Genomic DNA, 19,424 nt, shown 5'->3' on the forward strand with positions numbered 1-19,424 from the left:
ACTCTTAAATTTTATCAAACAGTCCATGCCATAAGTACACAAGTACTTAGACTTCAGAGTTCGATTCACGTGACTCTTAAATTTTATCAAACTGTCCGTGCCATAAGTACACAAGTACTTAAGACTTTAGAGTTTGATTCACGTGCTTCAAGTTCAAACTGACATTTAACACTTAAATTGACGGCTAAGCTGATAAAAGGACCTAATTGATACAATACTAATACTACTAAGACTCAATTAGAATGTATTGAAATTTAGGAACCAAATTAAAATCAAAGAGATAGTTTAGGGATGTTTTGAGAAATTAACTTGTGTATCGAATAAGCAAAGTGGGAAATTTTCATACGATTAACTCACTGTGTAAACTCTTGTATGACAAACATGGCAAGCATCAAATGTTAAAAATAAACAAAAGTATTGGTGAGGTTTAGACAGTAACAAAACAATCATAAAAGAGAAGAGATAGTGTAATGCCATCCAAATTATCATTCGAATCAAGAAACTCAAAAGGGAGGGGTTAACCTTACTTTTGATGCTGGGATTCGGACTCTAAACGATCGCTTTCTTTCTTGAAAAACTCAAATTCTTGGAGAAGTTTTGCCAGCTTTGTTGCATTCTCTTCTTGAATGTGAGATGGAACTTTTTCTTGATATCCTGATGCACTGATGATCTTCTTCAGCTTCTCCTGCTGCCTGTTAAAACAAACAATTTTGATCCTGTGAGTTATGGCAACTCTCTTGCTACATTGACATGTATCGAAGATTGACCAAAATATTCGTGCCCTATCTTACTCAGACTTAAATGTAAGTGTCAGATATGAGCATGAGCCTGACACTGATATATTAAATTTTCTTTAAGTTTCTTTCCATATATTTTGACCTGAACCCAGAAACCCGACTTGATCAAACTGAATGCAAACTTGACCCAATCCATTTTGACCATAAAAAGTCAATAATGAAGTCCGAACCTGGAAACAGATCCAAATCCAAACTGATTCAAACCTGAAGGACCTGACTCGAAAAACCCGAACCCAAAACATCCTAAATGAAGCACAAGAAATTGACCCAAACCTGAAATGAGCCGATCCCGAAATTGACTAAACCCCAAATTACCCAGATTCAAAATTGACTTGAACTGAAAAGATTAGAAAAGTCCTAAAGCCCTAATTGACTTGATTTATGAATTGATCCAACTCCAAACCAACCCGACTCGCCCAATTGATAGGTCCATCTGATAAAGATATATATTTTGAAGTTTTTGGAAGGTCATATCTCCATAATCACATCCGATATGTATTAAATACAGATGCCAAACATTAGTACATCAAAATAAAATGAAAAGTCTAGAATAGAAAAAAACTTACTTCAGTATTTCATCCATTTTATTCTTAATCTTTTCGCGTTCTGCTTCTGCATTTAGGGTTCCATGAACCTTAAGATAAACTTTAAGGTTTTCATTAACATTTTCAAATGCACATCCAGCTGGAGCATCATCCACACCACTCAGTAGAACCTGGAGATTGGTAATTTGAAAACATTAAAAACCGCATTTGAACACTATAATCGAAGGATAATCCAAAATTCTGAATTGGAATTCGATGCATCAGTGTTTAATATGCTGCAATACCTTGAAAGACGATAACGTGGCAAGGGTTAAGATCTCTAATTCACATGATCTTATTATTTTCGCCACTTCATCATTTTGACATAATGCAAAAGCAGGTAACCTAAAAAAAAAAATTAATGCAATACAATTAGACAAAGATTTGCTGTGAGTTATGTCAAGGCAATCACAAGCCAGCTCCTTTGAAGATTTGAAACAACAAAAAGAATATATATATAGTGTGTCACTTATGAACCTTTCATTCTTCTGCTTAGCAAGCAGCTCGGCCCGAAGTGACCTAAGAGACCTTACAGTGGACTCTACAAGGTCCATTTCATATTCCACTCTTTCATTTGTCCAGCTCTGCAAAGGGAAAAAGAAGCCAGTGCACAAAGACCGAAATTAAAAGTTGAACTTGCACAAATTTTTTTGTTCAGTTATCATATGATTTTTCAGTTTTCAGGATAATAAAACAAAAAAATTATTACCAAAAGAAGCAGGAACTTACCTCTATTGGTGATGGGTAATCGCACATCATTATAGATTCTTTCTTTGTGTGGCTCTTTACTCCTGGAAGGCGCTGCCACAGTTCTTCTGTAATGAATGGCATAAATGGATGAAGCAAACGCAGGCCTATTTCCAAACAAGCCCAAAGAGCATCTTGTGAAAATTTCCTTTCAGAGGAAAAAGCTGGATTATCACCAGCAAAGTAAGGCTTGATTGCTTCGATGAAAATATCGCAGAACTGATACTGCCACCAAGAATACACACTGGTCGTAGCATCAGAAAATTCATATGAATTTAATGACAATACAGTCTTCGATATAGCCTTGTTTAACACTGAGAGTATCCAGCGACAACTAAAAGGCATTGTCTCGGGATTTATGGTTGATGGAGGAGTATAGTCATCCGGAAGTTTGCTCATGGCAAAACGAACAGCATTCCATAATTTGTTGCACCATTGACGATAGCCAACCACTCTTAGGATATCCAAATTGATTTTATCTGACTGAAATGAAAAAATAAATTTAAAAAAAAAGGCTGACAAGTGCAAGGTTTCTCAGAGAAGAACAATAAGTTTAATGAGAGTAGAAACATAACATAATAGAATAAGCATGTAGAAGTACGAACCTGAGCGGTGTAGGAAACAAGAGCAAACCGGAGAGCATCAGCACCACATTCAGCAATACCGTTAGGAAAATCTTTCCGCTGCCCTTCTTTGGCAGTGGCCAGCTCATTAGGATCCAAGTTACCCCCCTCAAGCCTCTTGTGAAGACCTTCAAGTGATATCCCATTTATCACTTCAAGAGGATCAATTACATTTCCCAAAGACTTAGACATCTTACGCCCATGTGCATCTCGGATCATGGGATGTAAGTAAACCTGAAAAAATGAAAATCATCTAGGGTCAATAGAGAACTTGAAGCAGTCTCATAAGAGTGCTGTACACAATTAAGGACAAGATTGCACTCACCTTACTGAATGGTACATCACCTCCCAACTTAATTCCCAACATAACCATTCGAGCAACCCAGAAGAAGAGAATGTCATGGCCAGTTTCAAGAACCGATGTTGGATAAAATGCTTTTAAATCATCTGTATCATCTGGCCATCCCAACACAGATAATGGAAAAAGACCAGAAGAAAACCAAGTGTCGAGTACATCAGGATCTTGAGACATCTCAAACTTCTTCCCAGAATATTTCTTCCTAGCTTCTGCTAGAGCCTGCTCCTCATTGGGGGCAACTATCCAGTGATCATTATAAGCACCAAGTTCCTTCAGTTCATCATCTTCCAAAGTAACATACCATGCAGGAATACGGTGACCCCACCAAAGCTGCCTTGAAATACACCAATCACGAATGTTCTCAAGCCACCTGCATCATTTGGAAACTATCACTCACGCCATGCAGCCATTAAACCAGGATGGTGTAAGATGAATATGACATAGAAATAAAGTCAGCCATGGAGCCATTCGATGGAAACCAACAAGAATTGTTAACCTGAAATTTCTAGAAGCAATAGTTTCCTACATTTTTTAGGCCTTTGGTTAATCACATTGGAGCAAGCTAATTCAAATATGAGAATGTCACAACACCAAACATAAAAAAAAAGTCATAATACTTGATCATTATTCTAGAACATATTAGCAGCAAGCAGAAGAAAAAATACTAAATGAGTACCTTTTCCATTCCGCAGTGTACTGCTTCGGAATGAACTCAAGCTTCCTGTTTTGATCATCCATGGCTGCATCAAGAGCTTCCTTCGCGATGCTGCTGCAGCTAACATACCACTGGGGCTTTATCATTGGCTCAATGACATCATTGGTTCTTGAACAAAGGCCAAGGCGCATTTCATTGTTTTGAGCTCCTCGATACAATTTCTGAAGATGAAGAAATAAATTAATTAATATAGAAATTATTTCCGATCATGCATTGATGAAAATAGAAATTATTTAATGCCAAAAGCTATACAATATAAACGTGCAAAAGGCAAAAGATTGGTCAACAACCTAAGGACTTTTCATGCATTCAAATTGCTCACCAATTGTGCTATCCTGAGTCCTCATTTTCCAACACAGATACAATGGACATGATTAACTTGAGAAAACTACAATGCCTAGGTTGGAGACATACTTGTATCTAACTCTCATCCCCCATGTCCACGTAACATATATCATCTATCCCACAACAAAAAGAATGTACTTGACTTATAAAGCATAACTAAAGCATGACTTTGCTTGGATTTCAGATTTATTTTCCTTCTTACAGATAAATACACACATATATAAACTTGTATATTTTTATTCTTGCAATAGTAAATCAAACCTTATATACAATCATCATTTATCAATGTCTTATTACCCCCCAAAGAAAGAAAACGTAGCTCATAAACCAATGTTTATAGTTGTTAAATGATAACTTTACACCTCAAATTACAACTCTTGAAATGGCAAAATGCCACCATGTCTGAAGAAATACTGAAACCCCAAAGGTATAAAAGAACCATAAATCAGGAAGCAATCATAATTACCCTCCCTTCTAGTATCTTCTTTCTAGGAATTTTAGTTGCACTTATTTAGTTATTTATTTTTTGCAGATGCCACAGGTTAACCAAATATGCAGTCCAGACTAGAGCTCAATAGTGAAATATCATTGCATGTGAATCCAGCATAGTGGGAAAATACCTTGAAGTTTGGGGTAGAGCATTAGCATTTTAAACCAAATGGATGCAGGTTTAATTCTTTCTACATACATAGATGGGATGAAAGGGGTGAGCACACCCATAATCAAGAAATTTAACTATCAAAGATTCAATACTACTGCAGCAGAGAAAATTACACAAGAATATTTGCATGATCTCAAAATGAAAGATAACTCTTCCCATATACATATCAATAAAATCAAATACCTTCTTCTGTAATGCATCAATCACAGCCTCACGAGCCTTAAACCGTGGCATTCCAACAAAATCTGCCCCACCATTGCTATTTATTTTCCCATCATCAGTGAAAATGTTAATAAATTCAAGGTTATGGCGCTTGCCCACCTCAAAATCATTTGGATCATGAGCTGGTGTTATCTGTGCAACATTGAAGGCAAAGCCAAGAAAAGTAAACAAAACAAGGAAAGATGCGCAGTTAGCAACAGCATCTCAAAATCTATGATAAAACTCTTTACCTTTACTGCACCAGTTCCAAAAGTTGGATCAACTAGAATTGCATCACAGATTATTGGAAGTTTTCGTCCGTTGAAAGGGTGAATGGCAAATTTCCCGTGCAGATGACTGTACCTCTTGTCTTCCGGATGAATAGCTATAGCTGTGTCGCCAAGCATTGTTTCTACCCTAGTAGTGGCGACAACAATTTCACCCAATTCTCCCTCCAAAGGGTAAGCAAAGGAGGTCAACACTCCAAACTCCACTGGTTTTTCATAACTAGGTACCTTTAACAAAGTTCTTTCTTTGATGTCCGTATAATCTACCTAGAAACATGGAGCAACTTCAAGAAAAGCAGCAAAAGATGCAGAAGAAAAAAAATTTACCCAAAAATTGAATTACCTCTATATCAGAGATAGCAGTTCGCAAGATACAGTCCCAATTGACTAACCGTAAATCCCTGTAAAATGCATGGAGAAATGAAGAGGCAACATATTTGAAAAACAAAGGATTGTGCTTAAAGGATACAAATCATTCTAAATGCTATGAACTTCATTTTTACTTTCAGCAACACAAATTTCATCAAATCACAGAATAACAGAAATCATTCAGCATAAAACATGCCTATAAATAAGACCCTCCTTATAAAGCCGATTGAAAGCCTCCATCACAGCCTTTGACCTCTTCTCATCCATTGTAAAGCACTGGAAAAAATAAATAAATAATATAATAAAAAAGAAAAACCAGCAAGAAACATGAGAAGCTATTAATAAAACAGCTAAAGATAAATTTAACTATATAGCCATGGCCCATCAGCCAATATGAAAAGAAAAAGTTATACTATTAAAGGTTGCTATTCATATTTTACCTCACGGGACCAATCAAGGGAGGCACCCAAACGTCGTAACTGTCCCAGAATGGTACCACCATACTCATCCTTCCACTTCCAAACCTAATAATTGCGGTATCAATAAAAAGCCATAAAGATGTTATATTTGCAGAGCAAATCGATAGCTCCATCTTAATTTCAGAGTTAAAACTCACTTCATTTACAAAATTTTCGCGACCAACATCATGCCTGGTTAAGCCTCTTTCACGCTTTAGCTTTTTCTCTACAACCACCTGAAAAATTCAGATATTAGAGCAACTTCAAGTCACACTTGTCTATATCAAACAAAAAGCAAAATGTAGTAACTTAAATATAACAAAATGAAACTTAAGCTTTAACTGATCCAAAAAAATACCGAAGGAACACAACCTGTGTAGCTATCCCAGCATGATCCATGCCAGGTACCCACAATGCATTGTATCCAGACATTCTTCTCCAACGAATGATCGTGTCCTGCATGAAATAAATGAAATACAATGAAAAAGTTGCCAATAAATATTAGCAGCAGTAGCATTACACTGTGCAACCTCTATGGCACAAGTCAGTGCATGGCCAATGTGCAGAGCCCCAGTCACATTTGGTGGAGGAAGAACCTGCAAAATCAGTCAGGTTATTAAAGAATCATCACTTTAGTTTGAAAAAAGGTAAATAAAGAGAATTGGGTGAATTCCAGTTTGATTCATACAATCACAAACGGTGGTTTTGAGCTGCTTGCATCAGCCTGAAAAAACCCAGATTTCTCCCACCAAGCATACCATCTAAACATACAGAGACAAAGAATGCAATAGTTGAAACAAAAATTAACTTTAAAACATATCTAATCTACCAATTGTGAACTTTTTCAACACTTACGACTTCTCCACAGAAGCTGGACTATATTGCTTGGCCATCTGATTAGATAGTCTTTTCTTCTCGCCCGAAGGAGTCTCTGGATCCACAAAATCCTCTGGATTCTCATCATCTGCTTCTCGCTTGGCACTCTTCTTTGCACTCTTTTTTGGAGCATTCGATCCTTGTTGTGCCTTTGTAGAATCACAAGAAGAAAAAAAAAACACTCATTGATTTCAACATTGCTAAAATCAAAACAAAACTAGCTACATCTAGCAAACCATGTAATCCATGCATCATATCTCATGCTTCTCATGCAAACCGAATAACATAAACACAAATTAACTTGTTATGTTAATCATGTTTAAAACAAGTTAATCAGTGTCCTATTTTCGAATCGTATCCAAAGTTGTGAGGCCTAAAACTAATTACACGCACAGTTTTACAAGTTCTTAAGCAGATTTTTACTTGCAGTTACCTTAAGTTTGGCTAACTCAGCTTTTTCTAAGGCCTTTTGTTTCTTCAGTTCCTTCTCCTTCGCCTATCACCAAAAAAAAACATAGGTAAAGCTAAATAAAAATAAACGAATCCAGATTTGGAAGTAATTAAACTAAAATGAAAAAAATAATAACAAATGAACCTTTTCTTCTTTCTTTTTCTTTCGTTCGAGCTCTTCTTCAGTCAAAGGCTTCGTATCCGGTTGCTGAGACTGCAAATTTAATCCAAAAAAATTACAAGAAAAGAAAAAAAATCAATGAAATGAGAAAATTAGTGATAGATAAAAAGTAATGAAGAAAAACGAAGTAAAGGAAGTACACTACCATGGCTGCTGAGCTTTGATGCGAAAGAGGAAACAGAGCGGCGTCCAATAGAAAGGGTGTGGGCTTCGAGGGCCTTAGTGCGTTAGTCAGGGTTTTTGTTATGTGCTTCAGACCGAGAATAAGTGAAAGAGAAACCATAAAACAAGTCGAATAAGTTTAGCGTTTTATTTCGTTTTTATTTATGGAATTTTCCGGGGTAAACCACACTGTAGTCACCTATTGGTAAATTTATTTTTTTACCACTCAACTATAAAAAATTACAAAATAATCATTTAAATATTTAATTTTATCTTTTTGGTCATCAAAGGTTAAATGGTTAACATTGAAATGACGTGAAAGCTTTTAAAATTTACATAATAGTAAATTTAACCATTTATACATTATGTTAATTTAATTTTGATTCTAAAAATTAACACTCAACATTTACATATTATGTAAATTGATTTTTTTGCTTTTACTTTCTTTCCAAAAACAAGCTTTTAATTAAATTTAATTGAAAATATACAAAAATGAAACACAAAAAATCGAAGTTAATAATTTTACTCTTTTCTTGTTCTTTTAAAATTAACCGTCATTGTCAGAAATAAAAGCAAGATTGCAAAAAAATAAAAATCAAATTACATAATGCGTAAATGTTAGAGATGCTCATGAGTTGGGCCGGGCCTAAAAAATTCAGCCTGCGTCCTAGACCCGGGCCCGACTTGGCCCGAATATGGGCATAAAAATTTGTCTAGGCCCGACCCGAGAAAAAAATTTCTAAGCCTGAGCCCAGCCCGACCCATTTTTAATAAACACCAAAAAAATATTTTAAAAATAAAAAATAAAAAAGTATTTTAAAAATATTTTAAAAATAAAAAATAAAATATATATTTGTTATATTCGGGCCGGCTGGGCTGGGCCCGAGCAAAAAAAGGTGCCCGAGGCCCGGCCCGTTTTCTAAATGGGCCTCATTTTTTTACCCAAACTCATATTTCAGACTTATATTTTTACCCAAATTCTTCCATATTTCGGGCGGGCCGTCGGGCCGGGCCAGGCCGCCTGGCCATGAGCACCTCTAGTAAATGTTGAGAGTTAATTTTTTTAGAATTAAGACTGAATTGATAATGTATAAATGTTGAGGATTAAATTTACTATTATATCTATTTTAAAACTTGTGAATTTATATTTCATATTTAATGCACTAACAGCTTGTAAATTCATACGAAATGATGTGTTCTTATATGTTTTAGTACGAGTGTATAGTATTGATGCTGTAATAATTTATTTGGCATTCAAAGTTTACAAAAATATCATTTTAGTCCTTCGTTTAAATTTTCACTTCCTTTAGCCCTTAAACTTGTGATATTTATCAAATCACCCTAAAATAGATTGTCACGTGAATGCTATATCGGTAATTAATTAAATTTAAAAAAAACCAAATTAAAATATTTCAAATAAAAACTATAATTTTTTTTTTACTTTTAAAACTTAATTAATTGCTATCGTGGCATCACAATACCTAGAACTATCCATAGTCCCTCCTCGATTCATAAATAAGAGTATAATGCACTTCAGCGCATTCGAACATGTGCCATCATGCATTGACAATAATACCCATGCCAATCGAATTAAGACTTAATCAACCATTATAACAATTTTTAATTATAATATCATCTTTTTGTTACCTAGTCAACAAGAGTAATGATAAAAAATAAATACAATTAATTAAATAATTATTTTATAATTTAATAACTAAAATAGAAAATTTAACCATAATTGATTTCCTACAATGTAGTTTAACATGTAATAATTAAATATATATTATATTATATAATTATATTTTTATTATATTTTTAGAGTTTACATTGTAATATTACATTATAAATTAATTTTGACATAAACAAAATATAATAAAAATATTACATGTTTATAAATAGAATTAGATACAACTCAACTCAAATGTTAAAAAGCTTGCAAAATTATAATCATTATCACATATAGGGTTAGATTGAATTGAATAACGTTAATTGGATTTAAATATGTATAAAAATAATATTACTAACTTTTTTAATTAAAATAAACTATTAAAATAGTCACTTTTGTTTATTTTAGGTTACATTTTAGTTACTTATGTTTGAAATATTTCGTTTTAGTCACTTACGTTATCGTGTTATAACATTTTAGTCATTGAGCTATTAATTGCTGTTAACATGTAATGGTAAACTGACGTGACACATTAAATAATTATTTCAAACAAAAATTTTAAATTAATTTATTTGGTCCCCATATTTCTTTTCATTTTGAACAGTTTAATTTTTTATGTTCTTTTAATTTATTTTTCAGTCTCTTGTCTTCTACTTCTCTTTCTATTTTATTCCTTTCTCTATTTATTTTAACATAATTTTCTATGTTTTCCATTTGTTAAAACTAATCCATATACTTTTAATTTTTTGAACAATTTAATTTTTTCAAATGAAGTGAATTTGTGGACTAATTTTAACAAATGAAAATATAGAAAAACTACGTTAAAAAATGAAAAAAGAAAAAATCAAAGAAAGAAGCGAAGAGAATGGATAAAAAAGTTATAAAACACAAAAGAAGAAAAAATACATCAATTTCTGTTACACGTTAACAACAATTAAGGGCTTAATGACTAAAATTTTACAACACTAACGTAAATAACTAAAACATACATTTCAAACATAAGTGACTAAACTGTAACGTGAGACAAACAAAATGACTATTTTAGTAGTTTACCCTCCAAAAATATGTTTGTGTAATTAAATATTAATGCTTCTTATTTTAGAAAATTTCTCAACATTCCAAAATTCCAAATCATAGAACCATAAACACATCCACATATATATATCAATATTTTCTTAAAACCAAAATACAGAGATGTGTATGTATTGATACAAGAACCAAAACCTTAAATCACCATTAGAGTAGTTAACTATGATTTTCAAAGTGATAATAAACCATGAAATAAGTAAAACTAGTTCATCCCAAAACTTTCAGATCTATAATATCGTAGCTGGTTAGAAACGAGCTTTCCGTTTTCGAGCAGTGTACTTCGTGTCAGGGGGCACAACATTCCCTTTCCTTCTCATCTGGTCCTTCTTCCTCAACACCCATTCTCTGCCCTTGCCTTTCTTGTTTACTTTCTGCTTTTTCCGAGGTCTATGCCTGTCCGAAATGCAAACCTGCAACAAAACCCCAAAAAACACAACAATGACATATAAGTAGTTGCAGTCATTGTGGCCGCAGAAACCGAAGCAACAACGAGCAATGTACTAAACTACGTAAACCACTTATTTATTTCGTTTTCCGGGAAAAAAAGTGCGGGCCTTGACTAGTATAGGGCAATAAAGCATGTAATATGATACATATATATACATATAAAAATAGGCTCACCGTCTGATTTTCTTCATCTCCACTGCTCTCATCATCAGAACAACTCTCTCCGTCTTCACCTTTTCCACTGGGAACCGCAGAGCTGACAGACGGTGGGCCACAAGTGAGGACAAGGTATTCTTTTCTCTTCTTGGTACTAGCGAAAGACAATTAGTTAGTGTTAGAGTGCTTAAAATGATACAACGAAATGTCCATCTATCTATATATTTAAAAGAAAGGGTGTTCTATTGGAACTCTCTCCTATGTTCATGAATGCATATTTTCACTGAAATTATATTCGCACCTTTCCCTAAACTAGTGCAAGGTTGTTTGAATTAGACTGGGCTGGCCAGTCAGACCGTGAATAGGCCAAGGTACCAGTTCGGAGAAGGGCATCAAATCAGTATGGATCAGTTGAACTGAATTTTTAATACATAATTTTAAAATTTTTAAGATTCTTTTAATGATTTCTTTTATCGAACCAGACGGACTGGTCGGACCGATGAACCGGTGGCCTGACCAGTTCAACCACCGGTCCAGTTCTGAAAACCATGCACTAACAAAGATACAATAGATGGATAAATCTAATATAAACAAAAACGAAAATGCAAAGTACGAGAGGCATAAGGTAAAAAGAAGTGGAATGCTAAGATACAAATGCCCGCAAGGACATAATAGCAGGAAAATAACACCAGTAATCATGAAATGTCGATAATTTCATGCAATACATTCCATTGCCTCTGAATAAACGAGACTGCAAATCTTGATTCCATTAAAAGGAATGGAACAAATCGTATGATCCAATTGGAGGCATAAACAATCAGATCTAAAACAAGTTCATCATGAACAAGAAAAAGGAATAGAAGCAAGTGTATGTATAGCTGTCATTAACTCAAACAATCCATCCCACCAAACACATATATGGACACGACGAAAGAAGGCAATTGTAAAGCCAATCATAAATAGTTCATATGGGATCGCAATGTACCTATGCGGGTAATCGACAACCACGCCACCAGCAAATCCAGAGCGCATTGCGTAACTCAAAATTAGCTCACGTTGGGCTATATTTTCAGGATATACTTGGAGCACTGCTCTAGCTCCCCTTGCTAAGCATCTATATAATGATCCGAAAAAAGCCCTAAAAGATGAAATCAACCATATTAAATTTACTGAAATACATTTCCCATTTACAAAAAACTAGATACATAAAAACCATTAACATACTTTAATCTCAATCTTGGCTCGTGAGAGGACTTGTCAGCATTGCATAACCACTGCATGCCAAAGCAACAAAAGGAGAAAAGAAATCATGAGCAAGAATATGAAGTCTTTAAACTGCTTCAGTTTAAACCAATTACAAGAACGCTTTGGAGAATAAATTGCAGGCTTAAGTCACATTAATCCTCTCCATAAAGAGAAATTTAGCACCCAAAGAAAAAGTGCTGACCACATAACATTTTAAGATAAATGATTGTTTCTTTCTCCGCAAATCTCCAATCGACATTTCAAAGACTTTTATTGTAAAAACTATGAGACACTGTATGGTAAACTTATTTGCAGGTTCCCACCAGAAGAAGGGTTCTGGGAAGGTCACAATATATGCAGCATTCTCTATATTTACTCAGAGAGGTTGTTTCCGGGTTTTAAAGGGGCGAATTCAATTAGATTTAATACCATAGCAAGTGCATTCTTGATAATGATTGAAACCCGAAAATTTAAGACAGACAAACAGAAAACCGAGGCTCCCATAAGATGTAAGGGGATTTCCAAAGTAAAATACATTCAAATCAATACAGTTGAAATGGTAATCTGATCCATAATGAATTAAGTTTTTTTCATACACAAGGCAAGACTTACAGAATTCAGAATATTCGAAGCATAGATTTGAAATTGAATATATGAAAACGGTGAAGCAAAATATTGACCAAAAGCATACCTGAACAGCAGAGATACTAATAGCTCCATCGATAACTCCAGGTCGAAGTCCTAAGCCCTGAAAATTAATATAGCAATGAAGTCTTCATTTAAGAAACATGTCCGAAAACAGCTACAATAACATCGGTTTTGAAGATATTTAAGAACTTGGTAATTTACCTGACCCATATCACCAAGTAACAAATCTCCTTCAACCTCATTTTGCAAAGCAACATCTATAAATCAAAGCCCCAAAAAAAAAAAAAAACTTAAAATAATTTATTACAAATGTGTCAAAAAATTAAGTTTCAACAACAAAAAATAAGAATTAAACTTACTAAGCATTGATTCAGAAATATCTAAACCAATCCATTGGTGACCATTCTCAGTTATTGTCTCCCCACTAAGCCCTGATCCACAACCTAAAATAACAACAAAATATTACAAATTAAATATTAAAAAAAAGGTAATTTCATTTTATATTATTTTTGTTTGAGCAGAGAAATAAATATATATACCGATATCAAGGAGCAACCTTGGGACTCCATCATCGGGCAAAGCCAGAAGTTCCAGTGCTCTCTCAGAGAGCTTTGTCTATTTATTTTTTTTTTTACAAAAAAAAACCCAAATTTCAATGCTTAGTAATTTCAGCTGCTAATAAAATTATACACAAAATAAAAGGAAAAATAACTGCAAAGTGAACCTGTATTTCAGCAATACGAGATGAGGAAGTGTATTTTCGAGCTTCTACGTCGTCGTAGAAAATCTCCGGCGGGGCTTGCAATTCAGGCCGACTCGACATCCTATCAACTCCGGCGGCGGGTATGCGACGGCAACGCGAGGGAGTTTGAGAGTGTGAGAAGGGCGGCTGGACTTTTGAAGGGTTAAATACTATATCCTTTGTGGAGGATCAACAGCTTAAACCCAAAACTACTTTTTTTCCATTTAAAGTTAAGGGTTAATTCCAGAATATTCCTTCAACTATGGAAAATGTTTTAAATTGGTCCTCAAGTTTCAATACAGTTTCACTATATTAATAAACTATCAATTAAGTCTTATCTTGTATTATAAGATTTAGGGTGAAATCTAAAATATTTGACCAATTTATACTTTATTTTTTATTATATTAATAAATTATCCTTCTTTCAAATAAATTTGTCTAATTAAAAAACAAATATTAATGTTTCGGTTGATTCGAGTTAATTTTTTAAAATTAACGGGGTCGATATAGAATAAACCCACCCCCCGACTTCACTGGAATATTTACAAAATTATCTCTCTTTATATTTTTATTTACGATTTAACTCTCCTGAGACTTTTGTCCCACTGCCGCCTCTGTTTAGTCTTTAGTACCCTAAAACCCTAAAATTATCAGTGATTTTCGTTATTCCTTTGATCCTTTCGCCAATATCCAACGCCATCTCTGTCTTCACCATTTTCAGTCGCGATCGAAATCTGTTGGGGCCTGGGGGTTTCGTTTCTCCATACAAATCGACACAGTGAAAGCAGGTTATTCTTCACATTCTCTTTTTACTTTTTTCTTGGATAAATTTATTTGATTTTCTTTGCTGAAAAGCAACATATATATTTGTATCGAGTAAGCAAATTTGTTGGCAAATCAAAATTTTTGAGGAGTTCATTGCATTGGCAAATCTTTGATTCACCACTGTTTTATAAATCAAAATAATTGAGTGAATTGTTAATTAAAGAATTGGTTTGAAGCAATGAAATGAAGTAAAATTCGGGTCGGGGGACGCGTGTAGAATTTCGGGTCGGGGTCAGGGCAGGATATGTTCCGAGTTAGTGAAATTTAACTTAAAAGTTTCTAATTCTCTACCAGCTAGTAATTCTGTTTATATAATATGCTTAAGCTCCAGTTCTCTTTAAATGATTCATATTCTGTTGAATTTTGGATGTTATTATTCAATCCAAACATGGGATAAATGGTGGGTTGTTTCCAAATTTGCTAATTACTTAACTATAAGTTATAAGAATTTTATTTGTATCATCTTCTTAATTGTAGAGGACTCATTTTCTTTATGTTACTTGGATTTGGAACAAGTGTATATGCTCAATTTTGTATAAGTTTTTTTCATTTTTATATACCATGTTTGCTTTGGAGAAAATGAAGAATCCGGGTAATATAGATCATACTATTGTAAGTAGAAAGTGAATGTGAGTTTTTTTGTAGGCAATCGTTGTAGCGGAATGGCTCTCAGGCTGGTAACTAAGACTCTCAGCAGTCGAATTTCGCCCAAGCTGTGTTCTGCTTCTCTGTTACATTCACATGCCACAAGTTTTGGTATTTGTCTGCTTCTTTCTTTCTCTACAGAAAAATAAATAAAAGAAAAGAAAGAAAATGAAATATTGATTCTTGCTTATTTGATTTATTTATTCAATTTTGCTCATCAATATATTTGAAATGCTTAGCATATCTTTATGCATGTTTTCAATGTCTTCATCAATACCTTTGCGGTTCTTCCCGGAGACTTTATGTGGTTTTGTTTGTGCCTTGCAACATGAAGATCTGAATTACTGTAGGCAACTTCACTTTAGATGGAAATATGACACTATATTTTGTAGCACAAAAATTGGAAAATAGATGGCTGATGTGAAAACCATGGAAGTATAGGTTTCGGAAGTAGCTATTTCTTATCACAAAAAGGTCGACTATGCATATTTCGTATCCATATACCAGATGCATATATGCGATTTTCTTTGCTCTTAATGCTCAAATCTCAAATACTTCACCCTATACATGTATCTGAATTCCTACAACCTCCCTTGTGTCACAATCAGTATGAATTTTACTAGTGTTATGTTTTCAGGGTTTAAAGAAGTACGAGAAGAAGAGAAAAGCCAAATGGTTGGTAAAGTCTTTAGCAATGTTGCTTCAAACTATGATCTCATGAATGACTTTATGAGTGGTGGACTACATAGACTGTGGAAGGATAGGTTGGATTTTGTATGCATTTTTGTTCTTATTATTTCACTTTTATCATCTTGTTGCTTTCTCTACTTTACGTCTTCTGCCCAATTTATCAGATTGGTTTCCAAACTGAGCCCATTTCCAGGAATGAAACATCTTGATGTAGCTGGTGGAACAGGTAGGCTTTCTTTGTTGAACGAAGTATATGTGCATTTCTTGTAGTGGATAAAGCATAAACACCGGCAAACAATAAATATGGTGAGGTTAAGGGAAAATATAAGAACTGCAAAAGTGAAAAAAGAATTAGGCTAGCTGTTGTAGTTCTACTGGTTGGATGATTAATTTGGGCAATGTGAGTATAATGAATAACACTCATAATAGTATGTCCTTGAAAGTGAATCTTAGATCCTTAAAAAGAAATTTATCTGTCATTTTCTAGTGTAAAATCAAACGAGATAAGTTTGGGGTGTTACTATGCTTCATTCTATTTTCTTGATGTAAACTGAAGCTGTATTCCTTAGGTTAAAAATGCTGAATGTGCAGGTGATGTTGCTTTCAGGATTCTGGAAAGTGTTAACAGCATCAAACGCAGAGCATTACAAGATCCACTCAATGATGACCTACAGGAAGAAACTCGGATATATGTCTGCGACATCAACCCAAACATGTTAGATGTTGGAAAAAATCGTGCCCTAGAGAAAGGTAAATAAAAGAATAAGCTTGTTGTTGAATGGATTATATTTTATCTCCTAAAGGTGAAGAATTATTTGGGAGGGAAATTTTGTACGTCACCTCAATGTTACTATTTTTTTTTTTTTTTTTTATCTTGTTTCCCTGTGCTTTTAGGTCTTGGAGAAGACAAATCTCTTGTATGGGTGCAAGGAGATGCAGAAGCCCTAAGTTTTGAAGATAATTCAATGGATGGTTATACCATTGCATTTGGAATTAGAAATGTCACCCACATAGAGAAAGTTCTTTCTGAAGCTTATAGGTAAACTTCAAACTTTTGACCTCCCTTTCTTTTGGTTCATAGTGACATTTTCTTTACAGAACCATCTGATATATTCTAATTCCCTCTAAGAAACCAAGCCCATGTAGATAAATTGTAGAGACCGGTACTATAACTTGTTTAGAAAAGGGACATTTTCTTTCTTGTGACCAACAGTTATCATGGCTTTGAGTAAAGTGATTAAGGAACTGAATATTCTGTAACTTTTGGTGAAATAAACTGTAGAGTATTCTCTTAGCTTTACAACTAATACTCAAAAGTAGTACCGAGGTAGACTGCCGGATTATGACTTGAATTCATGGGGTTAGCAAATTTCCCAGGAGCATCTATGCATGTATGTCCTCGAGCTTGCTGTATTCTCGAACCAGTTTATGTATGAGATGAATTATGAAGATAATTAGAAAACATGGTAAATGAAATATGAAGCTGATTTCATCTATTTGTTATAATAACTTGCTGTGGTTTTCATGCTGCTTATTTCTAAGTTCATGGTTCACTGGTTCAGCAAAAACTTCTGTCTTTTTCTTTTTCATTTTCATTATATGTTAGACTAAGAATTGGTGTTAATTATATTCTGTGGCATACTTGTGAAGTTGATTCTACGCAAAGAGAAATAACATTCCATTTCCAACTTCCTTTTCTTTGTTCACAATCTTGTAATTTTAAGAATTCGCTACCTGTTTTGTGCTGTGGACCTACTTCCATGCAGTGGCACAGATTGTTCCATATCTGAATATGGTTTGTGTTATGAATTATAGTGTCTATAATGTTGGTGCCCATCTCTCTCTCTCAGGGTTTTGAAACGGGGAGGAAGATTCCTTTGTCTCGAACTGAGCCATGTTGACATTCCTGTATTTAAGGAACTGTGAGTATCCTTCACCCTTTTCATATTGAATGCAACTGTTCGATAAAAAGTTCTTTTAGAACATAAACGATCTATGCAAGTTCCCTAAAGAGTGAAACTTTTGTTAAGACTATACCATTTTGCTTTATATAAATTTTCGTTTAGCTACTTTGTTCTTGCAAATATTTTACTTAACACAATAGAGTAATTTTTCTACCATACTAAATAACCTTTTAAGAAAGTGATAAATTCTAGAAAATAAAAGCTGGAGAATCTTTGACATGATTCACGTTTAAATTACATGCCAAATAAACTACTAATTGTAGAAAACTAGTACATCAATGGAATCCTCATTTTCCAACTAACAAGTATCCATCTTGTTAACTTTCAAAAATTCATGTGAGATTTCATTTTACAGCTAGTCTTAGTGGAGCTTTCTTTTAGCACTTTATGTATGTTCTTCATGTTTTATCAGATTCAGGTTACTTTAGCCTTATTCTAAGAACTTTTTGCCCTTCATGCAGGTATGACTTTTATTCTTTCTCTGTTATCCCACGACTGGGAGAGATTGTTGCAGGTGATAGAGAATCTTACCAGTACCTAGTTGAAAGTATCCGCCGTTTTCCACCACAGGTCATAATTCAGTCCTCCATACCTTCTTATCACTTCTGACTAATATGCAATTAATTACTTGATGCATTTTCGATTACCTGGAAAATAAGTTACTTCAAGGTGGCTAGAAATCTGGAACATAAAGTATGAAATTCTGGGATTTTCATTTCAAGTGAATTGCTCAAGTTTTTCTGGAGTTATCGGTTCTGTATTCATTGGTGATCCTAATTTCAGCTCCGCTGTCTTGCCATAAAATAATTCTGAAAATTTCATCAATGCAGGAGAAGTTTGCTTCAATGATTGCGGATGCCGGATTTCAGAAGGTCGAGTATGAAAATCTTGTCGGGGGCGTGGTTGCCATTCATTCCGGTCTAAAAATTTAATGGTATATCAAGCAATTCTTTGTTTAACTTTTTATAATAACTGAACATTATCGGCATTCTTTGCAACGAACTGGCGCTGCCTGCTTGCTTCTGTTCAATCTAGATGGAATGACATCGTGAGAAGCATTTAGGTTCAAGCATGTTGATCTGTTATGCATTTTCAGCTTTGTTTTATATTTCTACTAATGCAAGAAAGTTCACTGCACTGTACAGTACTTGATGTGAAATAAATATTCTCACTTTGAAGTTTTCCCTATTATTGAACGCAAGTTTTGAAGATTCCAGCTTTAATGTAAGAAAACAACATCCAAATATTTTTAAGATTCAATTGTGAAATTTATCGATATAATTTTGAGTTGATTTAATGTTTCTATCATATGGTTTAAAATAATATTTATTAAACGATAAAATTTTTTTACATCAAACAATAATCAGAAATTTTAATTTACATCAAATTTGATATACGTTATTCATATGAATGAAATATAAAACTAAAGTAATTTACACAAATTTTACATCAATTTAAAATTAATAAAAATATATTGATTTTAAATCTATTAA

General features: G+C 33.9%; 3 protein-coding genes across 3 annotated transcripts; 1 reads left to right on the forward strand and 2 right to left on the reverse strand.

Moving 5' to 3' along the window:
* Positions 1–321: 321 nt before the first annotated feature.
* Positions 322–7,943, reverse strand: LOC105790176 (valine--tRNA ligase, mitochondrial 1). Its single transcript, XM_012617639.1, has 21 exons — positions 7,798–7,943; positions 7,617–7,685; positions 7,455–7,517; positions 7,001–7,170; positions 6,834–6,906; positions 6,676–6,741; positions 6,518–6,601; positions 6,304–6,381; positions 6,128–6,211; positions 5,884–5,963; positions 5,662–5,719; positions 5,283–5,585; positions 5,014–5,184; positions 3,786–3,985; positions 3,077–3,479; positions 2,734–2,985; positions 2,111–2,611; positions 1,859–1,965; positions 1,627–1,726; positions 1,364–1,512; positions 322–692 (listed from the first exon to the last, which is right to left on the reverse strand). The coding sequence occupies exons 1-21, from the start codon at positions 7,933–7,935 to the stop codon at positions 524–526; spliced, it is 3,318 nt and encodes a 1,105-aa protein (XP_012473093.1). The 5' UTR covers positions 7,936–7,943; the 3' UTR covers positions 322–523.
* Positions 7,944–10,616: 2,673 nt separating this feature from the next.
* LOC105790177 (18S rRNA (guanine-N(7))-methyltransferase RID2) lies at positions 10,617–13,977 on the reverse strand. Its single transcript, XM_012617640.2, has 9 exons — positions 13,790–13,977; positions 13,605–13,680; positions 13,425–13,508; positions 13,267–13,322; positions 13,109–13,165; positions 12,397–12,446; positions 12,158–12,310; positions 11,191–11,326; positions 10,617–10,979 (listed from the first exon to the last, which is right to left on the reverse strand). Exons 1-9 carry the CDS (start codon positions 13,886–13,888, stop codon positions 10,815–10,817), a joined length of 876 nt encoding a protein of 291 aa, XP_012473094.1. The 5' UTR covers positions 13,889–13,977; the 3' UTR covers positions 10,617–10,814.
* A 411-nt stretch (positions 13,978–14,388) lies between these two features.
* LOC105790178 (2-methoxy-6-polyprenyl-1,4-benzoquinol methylase, mitochondrial) lies at positions 14,389–19,119 on the forward strand. The gene is made up of 9 exons (XM_012617641.2): positions 14,389–14,595; positions 15,278–15,388; positions 15,915–16,041; positions 16,132–16,193; positions 16,559–16,717; positions 16,862–17,006; positions 17,818–17,889; positions 18,393–18,501; positions 18,762–19,119. Exons 2-9 carry the CDS (start codon positions 15,295–15,297, stop codon positions 18,861–18,863), a joined length of 870 nt encoding a protein of 289 aa, XP_012473095.1. The 5' UTR covers positions 14,389–14,595; positions 15,278–15,294; the 3' UTR covers positions 18,864–19,119.
* The last annotated feature ends 305 nt before the right edge of the window (positions 19,120–19,424 follow it).

The sequence above is a fragment of the Gossypium raimondii genome, chromosome 8, assembly GCF_025698545.1.
Source record: "Gossypium raimondii isolate GPD5lz chromosome 8, ASM2569854v1, whole genome shotgun sequence".
Taxonomy (NCBI): Eukaryota; Viridiplantae; Streptophyta; class Magnoliopsida; order Malvales; family Malvaceae; genus Gossypium; species Gossypium raimondii.

Coding starts and splice junctions, on each gene's coding strand:
- LOC105790177 (XM_012617640.2), bottom strand. CDS start 13,888: ATGTCGAGTCGGCCTGAATTGCAAGCCCCGCCGGAGATTTTCTACGAC. Junction 13,166..13,266: donor TACTTGGTGATATGGGTCAG/GTAAATTACCAA, acceptor ATTAATTTTCAG/GGCTTAGGACTTCGACCTGG. Junction 11,327..12,157: donor GTTGTCGATTACCCGCATAG/GTACATTGCGAT, acceptor GTCTTTCGCTAG/TACCAAGAAGAGAAAAGAAT.
- LOC105790178 (XM_012617641.2), top strand. CDS start 15,295: ATGGCTCTCAGGCTGGTAACTAAGACTCTCAGCAGTCGAATTTCGCCC. Junction 16,194..16,558: donor TGATGTAGCTGGTGGAACAG/GTAGGCTTTCTT, acceptor CTGAATGTGCAG/GTGATGTTGCTTTCAGGATT. Junction 17,007..17,817: donor GTTCTTTCTGAAGCTTATAG/GTAAACTTCAAA, acceptor TCTCTCTCTCAG/GGTTTTGAAACGGGGAGGAA.
- LOC105790176 (XM_012617639.1), bottom strand. CDS start 7,935: ATGGTTTCTCTTTCACTTATTCTCGGTCTGAAGCACATAACAAAAACC. Junction 5,586..5,661: donor CTGCTATCTCTGATATAGAG/GTAATTCAATTT, acceptor CCATGTTTCTAG/GTAGATTATACGGACATCAA. Junction 1,513..1,626: donor CCACGTTATCGTCTTTCAAG/GTATTGCAGCAT, acceptor ACCAATCTCCAG/GTTCTACTGAGTGGTGTGGA.